Here is a 22,415-nt window from a genome sequence, read left to right as displayed (position 1 = left end):
TCTGTTTGAAAATGATCTCTGAGGGGGTCATGAAACACAACCCTTCCTTTCCCATTAGTTATGCCATTACATTCCACAAGCATTCTTTGTGTGAGCAAGTAGTGTGGAACGAATCAGCTCATCATCAGGACGTGTCTGCTGGTTGATCTTACATGCAGTAATTTTAAGCCAGGTGTCTGTAGTAACTATTTTTATTACTTGACCATAGTGACAAAAATGTCTGAAACACATTGCCTAAGTAAGATCTCAATTAATCTGTTTGCTAAAGAGTTATGAGTATTGTTGAAAAATTATACATCTCTGAAATGGACAGTCATGTCGTATGCGCTAGAAATAGTAACAAGACATGTCAAAGTCTGATGTGATAGCCATATTCTTCCAGAGTAAAGGGTAAAGAGATACTTTAACAACTTCAGTTTAATGCACCTGGATCTACACAGCACACTTTTTTCTTTTCTTCTTCAGATCCATATATTTTAAAAATAATATCTCCATCCCTCCCCCAATAAAGATGTGGACCTGAGGAAATGTAAGATTTTTTGGGCAAGGAGGACAAAATACATTGATCTGCAGTAAGCATGTGGCATGTTTTTAGCCTTGTTCTTGTCTCCAGCTAAAAAAAATCTGCCTTCCACAAAATTCCCATGGTCATCATTATATCTCAAAAACATCAACAACAGTTGCTTGTGGCCTAGGTATTCATCTCTCATTGGCCTTTGAGTCTATGATAGACAACATCCTTTATCCCATGAAACCGAGTCACTGTGGTATTCATGTTTCCATCCATGGTTTAATTTACCAGGTTTTCCAAGGAATCCATTTATCAATCAACCTGAAAAAAAGTATTAGCAACAGGGTGAGCTGTGTACTGTGTACACAGATTTGAAACAGAAACTTTAAGGATTTGAAAGGAATATAATATATATATATATATATATATATATATATATATATATATATATATATATATATATATATATATATATATATATATATATATATGAAAAACATCTCAAAACTTCCCTCTTGAAAGGTCATAGACCTGAGGAAAAACAGAAGCAGGCAGGGAGTTTAATAGTTTACCAGTAAAAGGGACGAAAGACAATACTGGTTCACTCTTGTTAAGAGGATGGTGGACAATAGGGCTGAGAGAACATAGAGAGCCATAAGTGCATCATTGTGGCAAAGACTGAGGGGCTGAAGACAGTCAGTCAGGAGAAGTGAGATGAAATGTTTTTAACTATCTCCTGTTCAGAGACCAGTGTGAGTGAGTGTTGTAAAGCATACTCCATACATGGGTGGGTAAGGCCTTTGTCCAGAAGTAGCAGCTGGGGAGATATGAGAATAAATAAATAAAAAATAAAATAAATAAATAAATAAAAAGCTGACTGTGACAGCACGGAATGCCTAAATTTATGGAAGCTGCTTTAGTAAGGGTCAAGATGTGAAGCTTCCAGTTTAGATAATTCACTATGTAACAAAATTCCACTTTTGTCTTGTCCTTGGCCCAAACCATAATTTTCCAGTTATTTCCATCTAAACAAAATAGAAAAAAAAAGTTATTTTGATCATAAAACTTAGCTTTTGAGGATAGTGAATTTACATTTTTGCCTTATTTCATTACAGTAAGGTTACTATTGGTTTTCATGTCAGGTAAAGACCTTTGCAAAATCTCAGTTGTTTATCTAATTGCTTTTGAAATGTTGCAAGTAAGTTAAAACAGTGAAAGAATATAAAGTGTTCTGAAGACTTTTTAATTTTAATAAGATCACTCTTGAACTGACCAGATCTAGCATGAAATTTCTCATATTTAGAAGAATTTGCTTACATTTCAGAAATCTCAAAATCTTTCAGAATGTTCTACCATACACTTAGAAGTTTCCACAATATTTTAGAACATTCTATTCAATGTAAACATTTCTAGAATATTCTAGAACTTTCTAGAATACAGTAGAAATATGTAGAAGTATCAAGAATTTTCTAGAATGATTCAGAATATTCTACAGCAAGCTCAAGAAAATTCTAGAAAGATTGAGAACATTCTGGAACACATTCTAGAAAAACTAAGAATATTCTAGTGTACTGCTTGACAATATAAAAGCAGGGGCTTGCAGACCACTAATCAGTTCTACTTTGGCTACCTGAGAAGACATATCACATGAGATGAAGTAGCATCAAGAGGCTGCATTCTCCAGATGCATTCTGCTAAATATGTGGTCAATTCATCCCAAGAGCAAAGTTCTCTGTGACAGCATCTGGAAAAACGGTGAAATTTAACTATTTTTGGGCCCCCCCCCCCAAAAAAAAAAAATTCTGAAAGCCACAAACGCAAAGTTTGGCAGGAATAATAGACATTTTCTATTATTTTGTAATGAAAGGAGTTGGAAAATAACACTTGCTTGTCAAAGACAAAAATCGTGTTACATAGTGAGAGTAAAGGACTGAACAAGGATGTTTAGTGTAAAAGAGGTGAGCAGTTGCATGACTGAAGAGGGAATAATGATTTGGAAGGTTGTGGCGAGTCGATAGATGGAGGAATTCCAGTTTTTGAGGCAACGAACGACTGAGTTTGCTTTGCCACAATCACAAATCTAAGATCACGTCAAGCGTTCTATGGCTTCCCTAAAGGGTTGGAAAAAAAAAAAAAAAAAAGGAAAAGAGCAATATCATCAACACGGGAGTGGATTCGCGGCCAGCCCGTTAGTAACTGCACCACAGAGTACATCAAAGTGGATATGGCAAAAAAAATGTCAAGATCACCACAATACCCACAATGAAAATCTAAAAAAAAACGTCAAGCTCCAACAGAAATTTGTAAGGACTTTTTAGGTCAAACATATAATTAGAACAATAATTCAAGACCATTCAATGTCTCAAAAAAAGCAGTTGGATTCTCCACTACCATTTTTCTCCAGGAAAAATAATTAATTTCTTCCTGTGGCTATTCGAGACCAATGTCAGATTTTGTTTCATGAGACTCGTGTTCAATATTTGGTCAGTTTAATGTTTTGTTTATTTATTTTGAAGAAAAATCCCTAGCACGTTTATCCGGCGGAAATTTCCCTCTTCACACGTAACAATTAAACTACCACATCACCTACGAACCACAATTTCCTAACTACCATCAGACAATCTAATTGCCACGCTGGAAACAATCATTACTAAGGTTGTATTCTCAAACATTTCGGCGTCTCAACTGTACAGCTTCTTACAGGTTATATAGTGAAGTTACTGGGGTTTTAATAATTTCTGTGATAATTTAAAGATTGTGCATCATCAATGGCAAAAAAACATCTTAAGAACCTAACAATGTGAAAACAGTCCTTGTGAACGTACAGTTTCAAAATATGGGCACTGGTACGTACTCGGTCTGGCTGTGATTGTCAGAGGTGCTGCAGCAACTCCGTGTCTCCTCCATCACCTTCCACTGATACCCCAGCACACGGAATCACAGGCTAGAGGGTTACTTGCCGGAGCTCTCAGTGTTCGTCGTTGCGTGAACGTGGCTGGCGAGGAACGGAGACACCGCCTCTTCTAAGTTCTGATTCACCAGTGACTCGGTTCAAACCAGAATCTCCTTCGACCGTCTATCTGAACCATTATCCACTAATTTTCCACTTACTTATGTTGTCAAATGACGAGTCTAAACTTAACTCATTAACATTTATCCTCCATTAATGTGGGCCAATAATTTCTTTCATGTGATGTGTCAGACATTAAATCGCTCTTCATTGTCTGCACACGCTGTGAAGCTTTATGGCAATTCACCTTGGACCGAACCATAACGTAATTAAAGTTTGATCTACATTCCGGGCACACAAACTTACTTCAAATGAAAAGTTGTTTCCACTTGTTTATGAATTATCGATAAACTTAAGTCACGTCACACCTCTCTTCCAGAGTAAAACACAGCAGCAGCAGCAGCAGCAGCTAATAGTACTCCATTAGATCCCTCTCGTGAATTACAAAATTTGGCGCATTTCCGTACCATTACATTTTCAAGGATCTCTAAAATGTATTATTAAAAAAAAAAAAAAAATACCCTCCCTCGTAACACTTACCTTTATTAAAAAAGGATACAAAATGTTACTGGATAATTATCACAGTTCGCTTCGAGAAATCTAGAAGATATCACTGCTGACATTCTAGAGTAACGTTTCCTTGATGTCACTACCCGCCATATACGAAACAAATAAAAATGCAACATTGTAAAAGACTGAAATCTTACACGAACAAATCAGGTAATAGACAAAGCTCTCTTAAGCACATGACTTTGCTGCTTCAAAATAACAATTGTCTTCATCACTGAGCATAAATATAACTTTTCATATTCAATGAAGTACAATTATAAAGAACATTCATACAGGCAGTAAAATGAAAACTCTTTGGTAAGCAGGCGGGTGATTCACATCCTTCTGTTGCTGTGAATGTACACTTACAAACAGTTCTTATACACCACGATAATAATAATGACAATAATCACATCACCAAAAAAGTAACTAAACATTTGGCACTGTTGTTGTCTTCAAGTGAAGACTTATGCTGGAGTTTCTCGCGTTCTCTAGAGTGTTGAAGAGTGCGTGGCCGAGGCGCGTGATGGCAGCCCGGCAGGCTGGCTCAGCCTCCACCTCCCGCAGCTGGCTCCGCGTCACGCTCCCCCGCCACGCCTCCACTTCCCGCATACTGCTGCGGTGTGTGTCCATGTTGCCGTCATTGGGCCAGGAACGGGAAGTGTTGGTGTGCTCCCACAGGAACCTTCGGACCGAGTCATTAAGCACCGAACTGCCGAGGAGGAAATCGAAAATTCTTTGTGTCGTGTGGATAGGATTACGGGAGAATTCCTCCAGACTCAAGCGAGTGATCCTGTCGGGATGACTGACTCGCAAGGAGGTGTATGCGTCGAGATCAGCGGTGAGGGCGGCGCATCGGCGGGAAGGAAGGCTGTCCCATCCCATCCTGTTGATCGACGCCAGGGAGGCTCGAGGGTCACGTGTGAGGTAGATTATCTTAACGTTAGACCTGTTTAGAAGCGCCGCCAGCCATGCTAGCCTTGACCTTATCACCTTGACCACCTTGACACTGGCGCCACGACACAGAGCCCTCAGGTCAAGCCGCCGCCTGCAGGTACTGCTGCCCTCCCTGGGCCACTGAAAGCATCGGTCCACGGAAGGGTGGTAGTATCCGATAAAAAGGCCTTTTCCCTTCAGCCAAACATCAAACTTATCGTCAAATGTACAGTAGAAAAGACTTGACACGAAGTCAGTGATGCAGGAGCCATTTTTGAAGCAAGGCACCTTTTGGTAGCGGGCGAGCGGCTCAAAGAACAGCACGGAGTTGTTGGCGGCAGCGATGACCTGAGCCAGAAGTGTCGACCCGCTGCGAGGGAGAGAACTGACCACCACCACTTCCACCACTTTTTTTTTCCAGTTCGCCTCGTCTGCTGGGCTAACCAGGACGGAATACTGACCAGGGTGCACCCTGCCCACGTCTGGAAGGAAATCAAGAAAATGCTTAGTCCATATAGTTAATATTTCAGATTTCGGTACTGCCATGAAAGAAATAACGTAATTGTCTTGTCTTGTAACGTCTTTCCTTTCCTCCGCTACAGGATGAAATACTTCACTGAAGTTGGAAATGAAAGGAAAAATATACTCAACTATATCTGAAAACTTTAACAGAAAAAAGAAAGACATAGGATATGAATGGGAAGAACCGTCTTGTTTGTAAGGATGGGGAATTTGTGAACCACTTCACTCAGGACAAAAAGAAATTATGATCACTAGTCCACCAACACACACACACACACACACACATAGTGACCGGAACAGACTGCCGGCCATCACGCTTTGACTAATGTAACGTTACGCTCCTCATGAATCACTATCGTCTCACACACCACGGGACGCACGCACACTTGCCGCCTCTCAGCCACATCACACAGCACGCCGCGAGGGACACGACGATCCCGAGGACGCCGCACTGCACCAGCCGCCTTCTGCTCACCATCACCAATGCACAGCTTCTGCGCCTCCCAGGACACAACCACCCGCTACTCACAACGAGGGCGTCTTCCTACTGTTTTTCCGCCTCAAGAGAAACTTCGCAATGCTGTTTCCAGGCAGCCTTTACCATTCCCAGCTGTGGTGCGTAACTCATCTTTCCCAAGCGCACCATGTTTCTAATTTGTTTATTGTTACTGCTGCTATCTGAGTAAATACTGGAAATGAGTGAAGGGTAATAAATGAGATGTGGCAACTGAGTGCTGACGAAGCAGTGCGTGAAGGGAACGAAGTACAGTTAAGTCTCTCTCTCTCTCTCTCTCTCTCTCTCTCTCTCTCTCTCTCTCACCTGAGGCAGTCACGCCATTAGGCAGTAATGTCGACGATCGTGGTGGCCTCAGCACTGGCCGCGGTGGGGAAAAGGGTCGGGGAGAGCAGCTCGGCTTCCTTCATCTGGGCAACAGAGGCGCGGTGTGGTTAAGACTGAGTGTTACAGCGTTTAATACTTAGATATTTGCACTACTGCTGCCACCACCACCACCATCACCATCAATTATCACCGCTCCCTTCAATGTAACTGGTGATTCTACTTCTACTTCTACTTCTACTGCTGCTGCTGCTGCTGCTGGCGCTATGAACAGGTATAACACTACCACCATTACTACTACTACTACTACGACTACTACTACTACTACTACTACTACTACTACCATATTAACTATTTATGCTGCTTCCAATCTAAAACAATAATTATTGCACATTACTATGATAAAAACAATAACAGTGGTACTACTACTACCATATTAATTATTTATGCTGCTTCCAATCTAAAACATTAATTACTGCACATTACTAAGATAAAAACAATAACAGTGGTAGTAGTAGTAGTAGTAGTAGTAGTAGTAGTAAATACTACTACTACTACTACTACTACTACTAACAACAACAACAACACTACCAGGTGCTAACATCAATTAGCAATGCCTAACGTGTCAGACAGTCAGCCAGTCTCACGAACACACGAAAACCTAACACACAACGACACAGCACCTATTTACACTCACCAGGCTCCGCTGCGTGGCAGGGGAGACGCCGTTCACGCTGCACCACGAGTCTAGTTTGGGCTGGAGGAAGGAGGAGAGGGTAGGGGCAGCGCCGCGACCTGCCAGCCACACTCGTCGCACTGTCTCGCTGCCGCCGGAACACGTCACCTCAATCTCCACCTTCATACCTGTTAAGTATATGCAGATAGTCATGATCTGTAAAGGGTCTCATCTTCTTTACGTTTTCTTTGCCTTAAAAATCACTAGCCAAAAATTTTTTTTCCCCATAATCACCAAGTCTTTATGTGTTTATTTTTTTTACTGCAGTCTCTTGTTTCTATAGCATTAAGAAATACAGATAAAAAATAATCTGTTCTCTTCCATTACATTTTCTTTGCCTAAATTCACTACAAGATATATATTTTTTTTCCATAACCACCAAGTTTTTAGGCATTTACTTTTGTATTCGAGAGAGAGAGAGAGAGAGAGAGAGAGAGAGAGAGAGAGAGAGAGAGAGAGAGAGAGAGAGAGAGAGAGAGAGAGAGAGAGAGAGAGAGAGAGACTCATGAGAACTTAATTAATCTATTTGGCTTCTGAAAATACTCATGATAAACCAAAGCATTTCAAAATGCGAGCTAAGTTTGCTAAGAAACCAAGATACATTGATCACTACAACTATCATTTTCATTCTTACCGACCACCAGCACCTCCCGGGCCCTCATCTGCTGGAGACACAGGTCATAGAGGAAGCAGGCGTCGATGGAAAAGGTGAAATGACGACCGTCTTCCACCTTCACACGGCCTCCTTCAGGCAACACCTCGGCCACCTCGCCCATTATCACCTGCCGGGGAGGGAGGGCAGGGCGTCAACCATCAGATGCCCATGATACAGTTTGTGCCGTGTTGGCCTTGCTGATTCCATTTTTTTTTTTTTATTTGCTTCATTTATTTTGGATAGAAGAGAGAAAAAAAATGAGGGGAGAAGGAAGAGGACTTCCTTAGCGATCGCCACGCCCTCTCCCCACACACACACACACACACACACACACACACACACACACACACACACACACACACACACACACACTGCGCGTCTAAGTATTCTTGTCTCACATTTAAAGTAAATGCATGTCTTACCTTACAAGATGAAAGGGGCGGCGTCAACAGGTGTCTATTGGGGATGTCACTCAAATCGCCAGTGCTGAGTGCCTGGCGAGGCTGGCTTGTAGAGGTCCCCGGCAAGGCGTCAGTTGCTGGTTTCTTGCCGCGCCAGGCCAAAGGAACCGTCAGTTGCTTTCCGCCATCTTCTATACGAAGCTCACAATGCCAAAACTGTCCTTTTGACTTCATCGCCGAAGCCAGCGTTATCGGCGTCCCGTCCTGGTACATGTTGCCAAGCTTAGTGAGAGCAATGCCGCAGCTCTTCGGGAGATGCTTGCTGCGGACTAATAATGTCACTCTCTTGTTTTGCACTGTCTTAATCCAGCAACTGGCTTCCACTTTTAAAGCAGCATGGAGAACAGCACGTGGAGTTGGACTTCGGTTAGGGACCGGTGCCGCTTTCATTGCAGATAGCCGCTGTTGAGCAATGGCATCGGCGTTGAGGGGTTTCTTTCCTGCCCAGGCAACAAGTGCCACATGCTTCATGGTGATATCCAATTTTGTGAACTCCTCTCTTGATTCTGTGAATATAACGCCCAAGTTTTTGTACTTCTTGAGCAAAGCCTCAACATTTGCTGATGAAGGCAACTGTACCTGATTGATAAAAAGATTACTTCTGAGCACCAGGATTATTTTTCCATTACCTACTACCACTGCAGCGTTGGGTTTCGATGCCATCACTGAGCAGGTCAAGTACTTGCTCTTTAGCACCGAGCTCCACGCATTTTCTTCCTGTGCATTGGTTGAGAAAGAAAGTTGACTAAGGCTGGCACTCTTCAGTTGTGTTTTTCCAGTTGGAATAGTTGGTTTTGATAAAGACTGAACACTAACCTTGTGTTCAGCTGGTACGCTGGTATTTAGTGCAGCTAGAATGCTAGTTCCCTGTATGGGTGAAATACTGGCTCCTTCTCTACTTGTGACGTTGTCTTTCTGTGGGGGTGAACCACTGGTGTTTTGTAGAGCACAGCCCTCGTTGGTGTTCGGAGCATTGTGCCCTGCTGCAACCCATGTTGGGGATGTATCAGTACCTGTCGAGTTGGGAAGGTATATCATGACAGCTGACCACTTCTCCCTTCCACCACACACCTCCTTCATGACGTGGGCACTAACCCGCACCGGAGCATGTTGCTTCAGCTTGTCAAGCTCAAGGTTAAGTAAATGGGTTGCCTCTAGAGACTTCAATGACCCATCTACCTCCACTTTAATTGTTGCAGCGCCTTTTATGAGGCATAAACTAGCGTTCACGTCACAATAGAGAATTCTCATGTTGTCGGAGGGGGAATAAAGGCCATATGAGATTTTCTTATACAGATTCTGTTTCTTTACGAGCATTGGCAAGTGATCTATGGTTGGCCTTCTTCCTATCCAAAGACACGTACACACGTACACTACCCGTCCATGGCCCGTCCCCTCTAACATCTTGAACACGGTGGCATAAAACTCGTCAGGGCAGAACTGAAGAAATTTAATCATCGAGATCACTTTATTTTCTTGGAATGCAACAGCATTACTTACTTCTGCTGAGACTTGTTTTCTGTCAAAAGTAATGTTTAGTCTTTTAGCAGAGATGTTTAATGATTTCTGTTGGCAAGTGAGAGTCCGGCTGTCCAGGAAGATGTAGGTGTTGTCAAGAAGCTGCAGACATGTGTTAGGTTTTTTCTGCTGCCAGACTACCATTGCTTGCATTCTCTCACTCCCGGGTGACAAGAAGGCGTCAATGTTAACACAAGTAGAGTCGCAAAGTTCAACAAGGGGTACCGGCCTGCCAGACTGCCACACCAACCTGCATGGTGCCTCACCTTTGGGCCCGGTATTCAAGGGCACCATCAGCACCTCTTCTTTATTCTTAATTCGCACATATCTCGTCCCTTTCACAGTGACGAGCTCTCCGATGTGATTTGTGAGCGTGGTGGCAAGCAAACAGCTGGGATACGACTTCTGGTGAACCTTGGGGCCTATCACCTCACCGCCCTCCACCTGTCGGTCAGTCTGGCTAACCTTGACCTCCTCACAAACAAAATACCATGCTGGGTATCTTGTTGGGTAGAATACCATGCTGGGTAGAATACCATGCTGGGTATCTTTGGAAATGCTGGCTTTAGAAAATGAAAGGTCTCTGTCTTGGGATACCTCCAGCGGACTCTCTGTGTTAGGTGCTCTTGAAGTAGCTTGTGTTCCTGATAAAGGTCTTGTCTGCGTATTGGAGAGTGGGGATGGCCGCTTTCCTTGCGATGAGGGCTGGGGTTCTGGTGATGCATGAGGCAGATCTGTTGATAGAGTCTTCACCTTCAAAGACTGGCCAACAGACAAGGAAGCATTTTGCTCTGTGTGCGTGGCGTTTGGAGAGTATTGAAACAGTGGTGGTGTTGGACGAGGAGGATGCAAAGGTGGGGAGTTTGGTATGGGTGGTAGTGATGGGTGAGGAAGAGGAGACTGTTTCGGTGGGCAGTTTCGTATGAGTGGTGATGGTGGTGGTGATGCTGGAGGAGGAGGGGACTTTTTTAATGGAGAGTTTCGTATGAGTGGTGGTGGTGGTGATGATGCTGCTGCTGCTGCTACTGGAGGAGGAGGAGGAGGAGGAGGAGACTGTTTTAATGGAGAGTTTCGTATGAGTTGTGGTGGTGGTGATGTTGAAGGGGAATGAGGAGGAGGAAACGGCCTCGGTGGAGAGAACCGTACGAGTGGTGGTGCTGGAGAAGGGGGTGAAGGAGACGGTGTTGATAATGGCAACAAAAAAACTGGATATCCATTATCTATTTTTCGATCATTTTCCTGAACAAGGAAATCATGGAGCCCTTGGTCCACCCACTCCACGATCTCCTCCCTGTCGCTGTTTTTACAGATGGTGCTGTCTTTGGACGAGTGCTTGTTTCTTGATTTCCGAAGACCCAACACTTTTTTAAGCCAACTGAGCATGACGGTGAAGGAGGAAGATCTGCAAGGTGAAATTATTCCTACAGAAACTCACACATCTATGACAATTTAACTTACTAATTTAGTGACCTTAAATCTATTTTGAGTACGTTATCATAACTATTTACACTCAATAACTGTAAGTGCCTAAAACGATAAAATGTTTACAAACCGGATGAACAACTCTTGGATAGTAAACCTAATTTTTCTTACAAAAAGATATGTGCGGAATATTGAGAAAGGACGCGGATCTGAAGGATTTATGTCGTACATAAAGGCATAGGAGCTGTGTGAAGTCAGTAATGCTTGGTGTACACTACGTGCTATGTGGTAAAAAAAAAAAAAAAAAAAAAAAAAAAAAAAAAAAAAAAAAAAAAAATCGAAATAAGAGACAACCGCCACCTCACTTACGTTTATTCTTTTTTTTCTCTCGCCATGTGCTCTGTGCGTACTTATATATATATATATATATATATATATATATATATATATATATATATATATATATATATATATATATATATATATATATATATATATATACTCGTATATATATGTGTGTGTGTGTGTGTGTGTGTGTGTTTACGTATACACATATAAAAAACTGAAAACTGACTCCCTTGTGATTTAATTTACAAAATGTCACTATATTCGACGGAAGCACACACACACTCGGCTCACAACAAAGAAGGCCCGGGTTCGAATCCCGGGGGCGGCGAGACAAGTGGGCGAACCCCTTATGTGTAGCCCCTGTTCAGCTAGCAGCAAGTAGGTACGGGATGTAACCCGAGGTGTTGTGACCTCGCTGTCACAAAGATCGGTCACTATGAGCTCTGAGCTCTTTTCATAAGTTAACGGCTGGCTGGGTGACCAGCAGACGACCGAATCACATACACACACAGTAATTCTAATATTTCGCCAACCAGCTCTCTCTCTCTCTCTCTCTCTCTCTCTCTCTCTCTCTCTCTCTCTCTCTCTCTCTCTCTCTCTCTCTCTCTCTCTCTCTATATATATATATATATATATATATATATATATATATATATATATATATATATATTACAACAGGTTTCGAGTTATAGGTGAAGTAAACAGGGATACACCAGACTTCCTTTTTCACTTATTGTAACGTTTCACCTTCACACAAGGCATCATCAGGATATAAAAAAATAAATAAATAAATAAAAAAATTAATAAATAAAAATTAAGTAGAGACAAAAATATAAAAAATATATCACACTAATTTGATGTTTTATGATTTTTGTCGGTATGTGGTCTAAGTGTCATGAAGCTGTTTTGGTATGCGATCTACACTTTGTATTGTGATCTACAACAAGCAAATTTATACTTTTTCCTTTTATTATAAAGAGACAAGGAAAACACTTGTCTTGGTTTCGAGAGAATGTCTGATTAGAAAGTCTAAAGTATGAGTGGAATGTTGTTCGAGTGTCGAAGCTCCGATCCCGACTCAACAAATTACTACATGTGGCAAAAGCACACTTCATTCCGGCCCACGACACAGACATCAGTCGCGATAGCCGACTTGCGCTCCCTTCCGTGATTTTTACCTGCTTATTGACATCTGAATATCTAAAGAACCCTTCAGATGTTAGCTAAAGAGTTTTACAACGAGGTCACAGACGAGACGAAGGCAGTTGCATTTAACACTAGTTTGCAAGCTTTCTCTATGCCAAATTTTAGAATAATTAATTTATTTATTTTTACTTATTTATTTATTTCATTTTTTTATTTATTTATTTTTATTCGTTCCATGAATTGACATTTAGAGGTACCGAGGCAATCTGTGACTGGTTTAATATGTGTCGTGCGATTTGTTCGCAAATGTTTCTATTAACAATCGTAGAAAAATGGTAAGCAGTAAAGAAGAGCCAGTGCAAATTGACGAAGTGCGGTTCGCGGAATGCCGAAAATATAACAGAGGTAGAATGCTGCAAGGAGATCATGTTTCTGAATCAAACGACAGCGAGGCTGAGGTGAAAAACAACGGAAACCATGAAAGACGAACTGATGGTCCCTGGGTGTTCGGGTTGAAGAAAGGTGAAGATTGCCGCTATTTTTACGTACAAAGAAGAAATCGTGAAACACTAGAATCCATAATTCAAAGAGAAGTTGCGGAAAATTCTTAAGGAGAGTAAGGGCTCCTTCTATAGAGTCTGGTGGAGAGTGTGTACGGGTCCTTTGATTATGATGACACCGGGCTGAACAACTCGCCATGAACGAGGGCACGCTGTGCACCATGCGCCAGACACTGGCAGTACGAGGGGTCCTTTAGGGGAGAAAAGGGGTCACTTCATGACAGTGGTTGGAGAGTGGTGTGTGGTGGGTCACTGTTCATAGCGAAACGTGTGAGGCGCTGCAAGGTTGCATCGTCACTGCCCTCACACCTACGGGACTGTGGTGGACCCTTAGGGAAGAAGGGTTTGTCCTAATACCTATGTAGGTAGGTGGATTTCAATGACGTATAACTGTCGCCACGCCCGCATCGTTATCGTTAAACTGGAATCGCATCGTTAACGTGGAATCGCATCATCGTGAAAACTCATATCGTTATCGTGGAAGCGCATCGTTATCGTGAAAACTCATATCGTTATCGTGGAATCCCATCGTTATCTTCCGGCACGCCCATCGTAATCATCGTTATTTATTTATTTATTTATTTATTTATTTTATTTATTTATTTACTGTAACATCAAATTCGTTATCATTATTTCGGCTTAGATAGTACATTGATTATTTCTTCTGGTATATAAGAAAAAACTCTGACGATTTATTTCTTCCTTTTCTAGCTGATGTTCGTTAAATTCACTAATAAAATTTGTGAACTTGTTTCAAATTTGCTTCATTTGATTTTTTTAAATAAATGCATAAAGATTTAAATTATTTTCTAAAATAAATGTGTATATGTGTGATATATATATATATATATATATATATATATATATATATATATATATATATATATATATATATATATATATATATATATATATATATATATATATGATGTTTTATTTAAGCCATAATAAATAAATGAAACATGTAGATCGCATACCAAAGTAGCACCTTTTTGTCTTTGTATTTAATCTTTATCAGTTTTTTTTAGCCTGATCATGGCTTGCAAAGGTGAAACGTTGCAATGAAGAAGTAAGGCTGATGTATTCCTGCTTACACACACACACACACACACACACACACACACACACACACACACACACACACACACACACACACACACATATATATATATATATATATATATATATATATATATATATATATATATATATATATATATATATATATATATATATATATATATATATATATATATATATATATATATATATATATATATATATATATATATATATATATATATATATATATATATATATATATATATATATATATATATATATGGGAAGCTTCCTCAGGCTGTACTCAGCGTGCAGTACACCCAATATGCTATGAACAGGAACAAAAAAACGTTTCCTCAGATTTATCCAAGATCCTTCGTCTTACAATGTTTTAACATCATAGTTTACTTTTTTTTTTCCCCTGTCGTTAAAAATCCTTCCTTGAAATAATATACACATGGTGTCACTGCGTTGTTACTGCTTATGTCTTACAAATGAACAAAAACACTTGTATTTGGAGACGCCTTGCACTGTGGCGGCACAAAAAAAAAAAAAAAAAAAAAAAAAAAAAAAAAAAAAAAAAAAAACACGGCTACACACGTTCTCCCACCACCCCGGAACTCCGGACCTCCACACTCCTATCACACTCACGCACCCACGAGGACACTACATGACGAGTCACAAACGTGTAAATTGTGATAAGGCAGGTCTGCTTAGTGAGTGGTAGGGGTCTGGCACTGGACGTGAATGACATGATATTACTGCCGCTGATTACATGTGTGGAGGTGCAAGATTAATTGAAATCCACAAGATAACATGCATTACTCACGAAGCAGGACATGGAAAAAAAAAAAGTACGCAAACACTGCCTGTCGATCCTTGAGTTGCCAGTTGGTGTTTTAACCTAATATATTTTCAGCACATCACTTCCAATTTCCTTTCTATCAATCACTCTAAATGCTACACTGAACCCCCGTCAGTGCCTCTACATCCTACTGTAACCTCACAGCCTCCTGGAGCTGCCGTGGTGCTTGACGTGAAGATAAAGTAAACAAAAATAAACTTCACAAGGCTACACGAATATTCTATTTCTGGGGTAAACTGCGATGGTTTTTGTACTTGTTCTACCGACCTGCTAATGTGTGAGTATGTGAGATGGCGTCCTGTTAGGTGTTGGAGGGCCAGGAGGGTGGAGGGTGGTGTAGACACAAGGGGAGGGCGGCACAACAGTGAACAGGATAAGAGACTGCCGCACACTGCCTGAGTGTTGTTGTGAACTTGTGAGAACATCGTTACCAACTCGCTCTTCAAAGGCATTATTGCCACTTGTGATTATACGAGTACATCCACTGCACCGAGGACCTCCAGGCACAATTACACACTGCACCAGCTTATGTTTGTGTTCCCAATCAATTTGCCTCTCTGAGGAAGAGTAAGCACATCAGAAATAAAGAGAATCAATGCGAAGTACCGACCGTGGTTAATATTATAATGAAGGAATACATTATTGGTACATGGTAACTTTTAGGAAGTTACACGTGTTATCGCAGTCTGTGTGTGTGTCTTAAAATTCCTTGTCGTTGTTGTTGCTGTTGTTGTTGTCAGTTCGTTATTTAATGTCATGTCTCTTCACTACTCATGTTCTTCACGTGAGCATCAAGTGGCTTGGTGTCTCATGAGAAGACTTCCTTAGTGGGGGACGTAAAACACTACTTGAGCTCCGTCACCCCCTCGGCTCAGAAGTTCACAGGGATGCCAATCCTGTCCTGCCTCCTTCCTCCCTGTTTTTCATAATATTCGAAAGATAAAAAGAAATAATGGTAACTGCCACTTCTTACTCTGCGACACACACACACACACACACACATGTGTGTGTGTGTGTGTATAAGATGAGAGAGAGAGAGAGAGAGAGAGAGAGAGAGAGAGAGAGAGAGAGAGAGAGAGAGAGAGAGAGAGAGAGAATGGCTGGCCAAGGAAAACTCAATCACTCACTCATTCACTCACTGCAGACACACCTCATAATCTATTTATCGTCACTAACAAAACAACAGTATCAAAACTATTATCAGTACACACACACACACACACACACACACACACACACACAATAATGCAGTCGGTAAAATTTAAGTATTATTAATTTACGTGCAGTAAATTAAATAACGTGAGGCAGTGAAGGAAGTTACGCAGGGGAAGACTAAAGTACAACTCCGAATGTTGCAAACCTAAGACTGTGTGGCGCTCAAGGACAGAGGCATCGATTTGAAGGCACTGCCATCTAAGGACCATACTGAAACGAACCCCCCCACCAGCAGGCAAGGGGCGCCTCACACCGTCGCGAGATTCGGGGCGTGTGTGTCTGGGAGAAGGACTTAACCTGTTGGGCAGCTGGGAACGGCTTCGGCTCTGACTCATCCAGTCACTCTCAGTGAGAACAGTCACACAGAGCAGAGAGGAAAACACACTTTCCCTTATGTCCATATATTATACAACAATATACGTCACCGTGCAATACAGGCACGACACACAGGCAGGCACAGGGACGACAAACATTCGCACCGACAGTCAGTCAGTTTCACACGCAAACTCTACTCGCAAGGACTCAACTCGATTTCCCTTGTCTCCTTCACTTTTTATAGCGTCGCGGTCTCGGTAGTCTCTCCCTGTCCCTCAGTGCCAAAGAGCGCCTCAAACCCTGCCTCCCATGTCATCACCTCTGCTAGGCGACACCTAACTACACCTATTCCAGCTTACAAGATATAACTACGAGCCATGCTAATTATTAATACTGCTAATGGTAATTGTTATTTATGCTGTATATGCACACACTCACAGAACTATAATTAGGCGGTGCCTTATAGCAATAATTCCTTGGTTAGCTAACCCTCACACACACATACACACGGATACCCTCATGACCCCAGGGCCTCAGAGGTCAACTGATAGATTTATGTCAGCTCTCCTTCCATTAGCGCTATAGATAATGGCGCCAGCCTCTAAACAACGAGCAACACAACGTCGCTGTATTAGGCCTATTTAACACAATATGAAATTAACCTTATTGTTACCGCCAAGCGGGTGAAAGAAGTTGTTGTTGTGCAAGCGAGTTTGTTAATGAGAAAGGAAAGGATCTGGAGATTAGGGCGAGGACCAAGACGAGGCCTAAGTTAGCGAATTCCTTGTACGGTCGGTGTTGAGGGTACTGTTGATGTAAGGAGATGAAGGACGCTTGTTATGACATGAGGCCGTCGCCGTCGCTAATGGATAACGATGGATAGGGTAGAAAGTTACTAGGAACCCAGGCAGTAACTGAGGACGATAAGGACACTTTGCCGAGAACACTCGTGCAGGGAGGACGTGTGTTGCTGCAGAGACAGAAGTAGATAGACCTACCTAGAGCACCTGTCAGAAAGGGCATGCGCGTTACTTAACGATTACCCCAAGGCCCAAACACGTAAGTGTAACAACTGTCTGTGTAAGAATACATTATCCTATAAGTAACGTGCAGAATCATACCTGTATTACACAAATTATTCATACAGAATATTGCCTATGATCATTAATGTATGTCTTCAGGTTTTGACCAGATTCAATCGGATTCAATAAACGATTTGTGTCACCGTGTGGGTCTGAAATAACCTTCGCCGCCTGCTGGAGGTAATACTTGTGTTTTCTCTCTTCTCTCTCCGGTGTCTCCACCGGAGACACCGGTAAAAGGGGTTAAAAGAGACTCAGGTCATTAATTTCACGAAGGTCACAATATAAGAACATATCACAAAACAGGAAAACACTGATAAAAGCACGTACTTTAATTTCACATTTCCCTGAATGTAACTACCTATTTCGTATTTTTATTTCTTTTGAAGGGGCTTACCTCTTATCTCCACTGCATCCGTAATGAGGTGGGGAATATGAAATGAAGATAATAACCTGGCGATTAACATTTACACCATCAAGTGAAGCTAATCACTGTGGTATCATATCATTAATGCCGGCAGACAATGCTGGTGATAGTGGAGACAATGGTTCAATGCTATATCAGAAACAACAGGCACAAAACTACATAACCATTAGTCTCTCTCTCTCTCTCTCTCTCTCTCTCTCTCTCTCTCTCTCTCTCTCTCTCTCTCTCTCTCTCTCTCTCTCTCTCTCTCTCTCTCTCTCTCTCATTACCGTCAATAATAATACAAAGACAGGGTTCAATGAAGGGAGCAAATCAACTTAAGTCTGATACACAATATAAGATAAGAGAATGCAGTCCACTTCCCAGTCCGGACAGTTAAGGAGTTTGTCATCGCTACTTGTTGGCATAAGATAATTCATTAATTCACTAAGGCAGAACTTTACGCTATGAACATAAGAAACACACTGAAATGAACAGATATACATATTAATATATAAACAAACTAGAAATAAATAGAGAAAGAAAGAAAGCATAAATAAATAAGGACATGCAGACAGAAAGAAAATTACATGTAGACAGACAGACAGACAGACAGACAGACAGACAGACAGACAGACAGACAGACAGACAGATAGAAAGAAAACCTGAACACACACACACACACACACACGAAGGTAACAGACCGAAGAAAAGGTGGAGGAAGACAAGGTGTCCTATGTGATGAGTCAGGACGCGCGAGTGTCTGCGTCTTATCTACAGATTCAGAGCATATTCAAAAATATTTATCTCGACTATTTTTTGCCAGAATCTGGTGGAGATTACTGCAGTTTTCAAGGGAGTGTCCATGATTAGTTTGACAAGAATTCTGTATCACTGATAAGAAAAACAGTCCTACTATTTTATTTATTTATTTTTTATTTATTTATTTATTTTTATTATTCTTTTTTTTTTACATTCCCATTAGTCTTATTAGTCGCTGAGTGAATCTGAAATCTTTATGAGAACACAAAGGAGTTCAAAATAGAGCCATGTTACCACAATTCAAATACTGGTGGACTGGTCAAAACTAAACTAAGCAATAATGATTTAGCATATGAGTACTTTTATCAGCGTGAAGACTTATTATTTCTACACTTGAAATTATAAACAAGGAAAACGGACGGAGAACTGTTGACTACATTCGTTTAGTTTATTTTGAAGTCTGTCAAGTGTGTGCCTACTGACTTCCTGCAGCTTACAGTACTTTATGGTATAATGTCAAAGCCATTCACAGCCCTTTGATTTTTTAAATAATCTTCTCTCGCAAAGAGCATCTTCAAAAGGTCACAAATGACTAGCCAGGTTCTCTTTTCTAACTGATGATGCAGAATATTTGTTATACTATCGTTGTAATCATGAAAACTCTCTTGGAAATTCGAAATACTTTCACTGGAGCATACTAAAAGCAGTTGAGATAAGCGAAATATTCAAGAATACATGCTCCGACTACCAGGAACACCAAAAATCTATAAGAGTAGCCCTAGTAACTACCATTTTCTTTGGATTGTGTGGAAGAAAACGGAGTAACTGAATAGTAAACACTAGAATAAAGAGATCGAGCTACACTGACTCAAGACTACAGTAGTGGGAATAATACAAAACATATCTATATAAACTGGTTCCTTAATTTACCCTCGTCAGTCAGTATACACTACAGTCACGACACAAACTGACCTCAACACGAAAGAAATAACAAATAAATTAAGTTCTTAGGTTTTCTTACACTGATACAGATTGCTGGAGTTAAAGAAAATTTATGGTGATTATTTTCATATATCTTATAAATTAAGCAATACATAAAAAAAAATATACGTTCATATTTGACATGTCTAAACTCTAAATTGATTTGTAGCGAAGTTACCCTAAAATGTATACAGTTTTCTCTCAAATACCACGAGCCTCTCTCTCTCTCTCTCTCTCTCTCTCTCTCTCTCTCTCTCTCTCTCTCTCTCTCTCTCTCTCTCTCTCTCTCTCTCTCTCTCTCTCTCTCTCTCTCTCTCTCTCTCTCTCTCTCTCTCTCTCTCTCTCTCATATTCATGGCGGAGAATTATAAAGATATAGATAGATATATAGATAGATAGACAGAGATAGATATGTAAATAGGTAGGAAGAGAGAGAGAGAGAGAGAGAGAGAGAGAGAGAGAGAGAGAGAGAGAGAGAGAGAGAGAGAGAGAGAGAGAGAGAGAGAGAGAGAGAGATTGTAGCGGTTCTGCGTAAGAGCGCCCTCCCGGAATCAAGAAAAAGGCGGCGAGGTGGGTGACATTGAGGCTGTGAGGTTTACCCGCTACTCTCACCCTTATATGGAATGTCTGGCTGGCCTGGATGGGTGAGGGGTGGGTGGATGAATGAATGGATGCGTTAGAGTACAAATGGATGGAATGAATGGACTGGACTGTGTGTGGATAAAGTGGATGCAATGATTGACTTGAGATCTGGATGAAAGACACGTATGGATGATCTGATGGATGGATGGATGAGTGAATGAGCTGATATGTATATTGATGGATGTGTGGGTTGAATAGTACGTGGATGAGTGGATGAGAGGATGAGTGCGTGGATATGATGGTGGATGAGTGGATAAAATGGACGTACGTAGAGCTAGAGAGAGAGAGAGAGAGAGAGAGAGAGAGAGAGAGAGAGAGAGAGAGAGAGAGAGAGAGAGAGAGAGAGTAAGAAGAATTTAATACTAAGTGGGATAGGAAATACTCTGCTACTGTTTCATCACCTTACAAACACCTCTCGCCTTGCGCCACGTCGAGGTAAGCTTTCATCAAGTCTACTTCTCGCTACTCATCAATAAAGATACCGAGTCATCAACACTGCCAAGTTCTTAGGATAGATGGAATAGAGAGGGACAGACAGTATCAATTCATGGGTATTTAGATTTGTCAAGTGAGGTAAAACGTTAAAATTTCTCAACTATCTGGATTAAGTTAAAAAGGGGTAAATCAGTGATATCTTTTAAAGGCATAAGAAAACAGCTAGTTAATGATGTAGAGATAACACTGAATAAACACCGGTAAGAGTAACTAATGCAACAAAAATGAATGAATAAAAATTAATAAACGAATACATACAGACACAAGACAGATCATAAGTAAACAAATAAACAAACTAGCAATGAACTGATAAACAACCCAAATCATAAGAAGTATTCATAATTTCAAAATAATAAAAAGAAGATGAATAAATAAATAAAATAACTGATTCCCTTCCATTACACACTTTCTCTCCTCCCTAACATTCTAACCTAACTCAAAACTACACCTGCTCATTACCACCTCACCTCCAATTATCCCCAAATCTCCCTGTGTTTTTCAGAGTTACAAATGTCCATAAATGTTACAGGAATAATTTAGCGCATGTCTGCCTAGTGAACATTGCTTTAGTCATCAATAAATCTATCTATCTATCTATCTGTTTGTGTGTCTGTCTGCCTGTCTGTGAGTTTGTCAGTCTGTCTGCCTGTCTGTATGTCTATCAGTCTGCCTGCCTGTCTGTCTGTCTGCTTGTCCGCCTCTCTGTCATTTTATCTATCTTTTATCTATCTCTATCTCTACCTATCTATGTATCTATCCACCTAACTACTTACCTCTCTCTCTCTCTCTCTCTCTCTCTCTCTCTCTCTCTCTCTCTCTCTCTCTCTCTCTCTCTCTCTCTCTCTCTCTCTCTTTAATTACCTATTGTACCTACCTACCTATTTATCTATTTATGTATGTATGTATGTATGTATCTATCTATCTATCTATCTATCTACATCAGGAGGACCAAAGTTTACCTACCAACATCTCACCTGAACACCTTATTAGCTCCTGCAGGTGAGGCTGTGATTCATGCCTCTAGGAGGAGAGAGGTGGAGATGGAGGAGTGGTAGGGAGAACATTAAAAGGAGGAGTGGCAAAGGTACGCAGGGAGGAGGAGGAGGAGGAGGAGGAGGAGGAGGAGGAGGAGGAGGAGAACAAGAACAAGAAGAACAAGAACAAGAACAAGAACAAGAAGAACAAGAAGAAGAAGAACAAGATGATGATAAAGAGTGGAGTGGCTGACAGAGAGAGAGAGAGAGAGAGAGAGAGAGAGAGAGAGAGAGAGAGAGAGAGAGAGAGAGAGAGAGAGAGAGAGAGAGAGAGAGAGAGAGGGGGGAGAAAAGTAGCCAATTACGAAAATAACATGAGAGAGAGAAAGGAAACAGATAAACGAA

At 41.1% G+C, this 22,415-nt stretch overlaps 2 protein-coding genes and 1 long non-coding RNA gene across 3 annotated transcripts in view; all 3 read right to left on the bottom strand.

The window, feature by feature from the left end:
* Positions 1 to 175: 175 nt before the first annotated feature.
* Positions 176 to 3,359, bottom strand: LOC135112682 (uncharacterized). Its single transcript, XR_010274528.1, has 2 exons — positions 2,142 to 3,359; positions 176 to 832 (listed from the first exon to the last, which is right to left on the bottom strand). It is a non-coding gene; the product is annotated as an uncharacterized LOC135112682 (long non-coding RNA).
* Positions 3,360 to 4,047: 688 nt separating this feature from the next.
* LOC135112680 (uncharacterized) overlaps positions 4,048 to 22,415 on the bottom strand; it is a 54,811-nt gene continuing 36,443 nt past the window's right edge. Inside the window, exons 3-7 of the mRNA XM_064027329.1 lie at positions 8,180 to 11,138; positions 7,737 to 7,884; positions 7,064 to 7,230; positions 6,349 to 6,452; positions 4,048 to 5,488 (exon numbers count right to left, since the gene is read on the bottom strand). Of these exons, the coding sequence (XP_063883399.1) occupies positions 6,366 to 6,452; positions 7,064 to 7,230; positions 7,737 to 7,884; positions 8,180 to 11,138 (3,361 nt within the window). The 3' untranslated portion in view covers positions 4,048 to 5,488; positions 6,349 to 6,365. The remainder of the gene's footprint in view (positions 5,489 to 6,348; positions 6,453 to 7,063; positions 7,231 to 7,736; positions 7,885 to 8,179; positions 11,139 to 22,415) is intronic.
* LOC135112516 (uncharacterized) lies at positions 4,500 to 6,174 on the bottom strand. The gene is made up of 3 exons (XM_064026931.1): positions 6,130 to 6,174; positions 5,866 to 6,028; positions 4,500 to 5,488 (listed from the first exon to the last, which is right to left on the bottom strand). The coding sequence occupies exons 1-3, from the start codon at positions 6,172 to 6,174 to the stop codon at positions 4,500 to 4,502; spliced, it is 1,197 nt and encodes a 398-aa protein (XP_063883001.1).

This window comes from Scylla paramamosain, chromosome 24, assembly GCF_035594125.1.
Source record: "Scylla paramamosain isolate STU-SP2022 chromosome 24, ASM3559412v1, whole genome shotgun sequence".
Taxonomy (NCBI): Eukaryota; Metazoa; Arthropoda; class Malacostraca; order Decapoda; family Portunidae; genus Scylla; species Scylla paramamosain.
The sequence above is the reverse complement of the archived record's forward strand: the minus strand, read 5'-3'. Positions and strand labels throughout refer to the sequence as shown.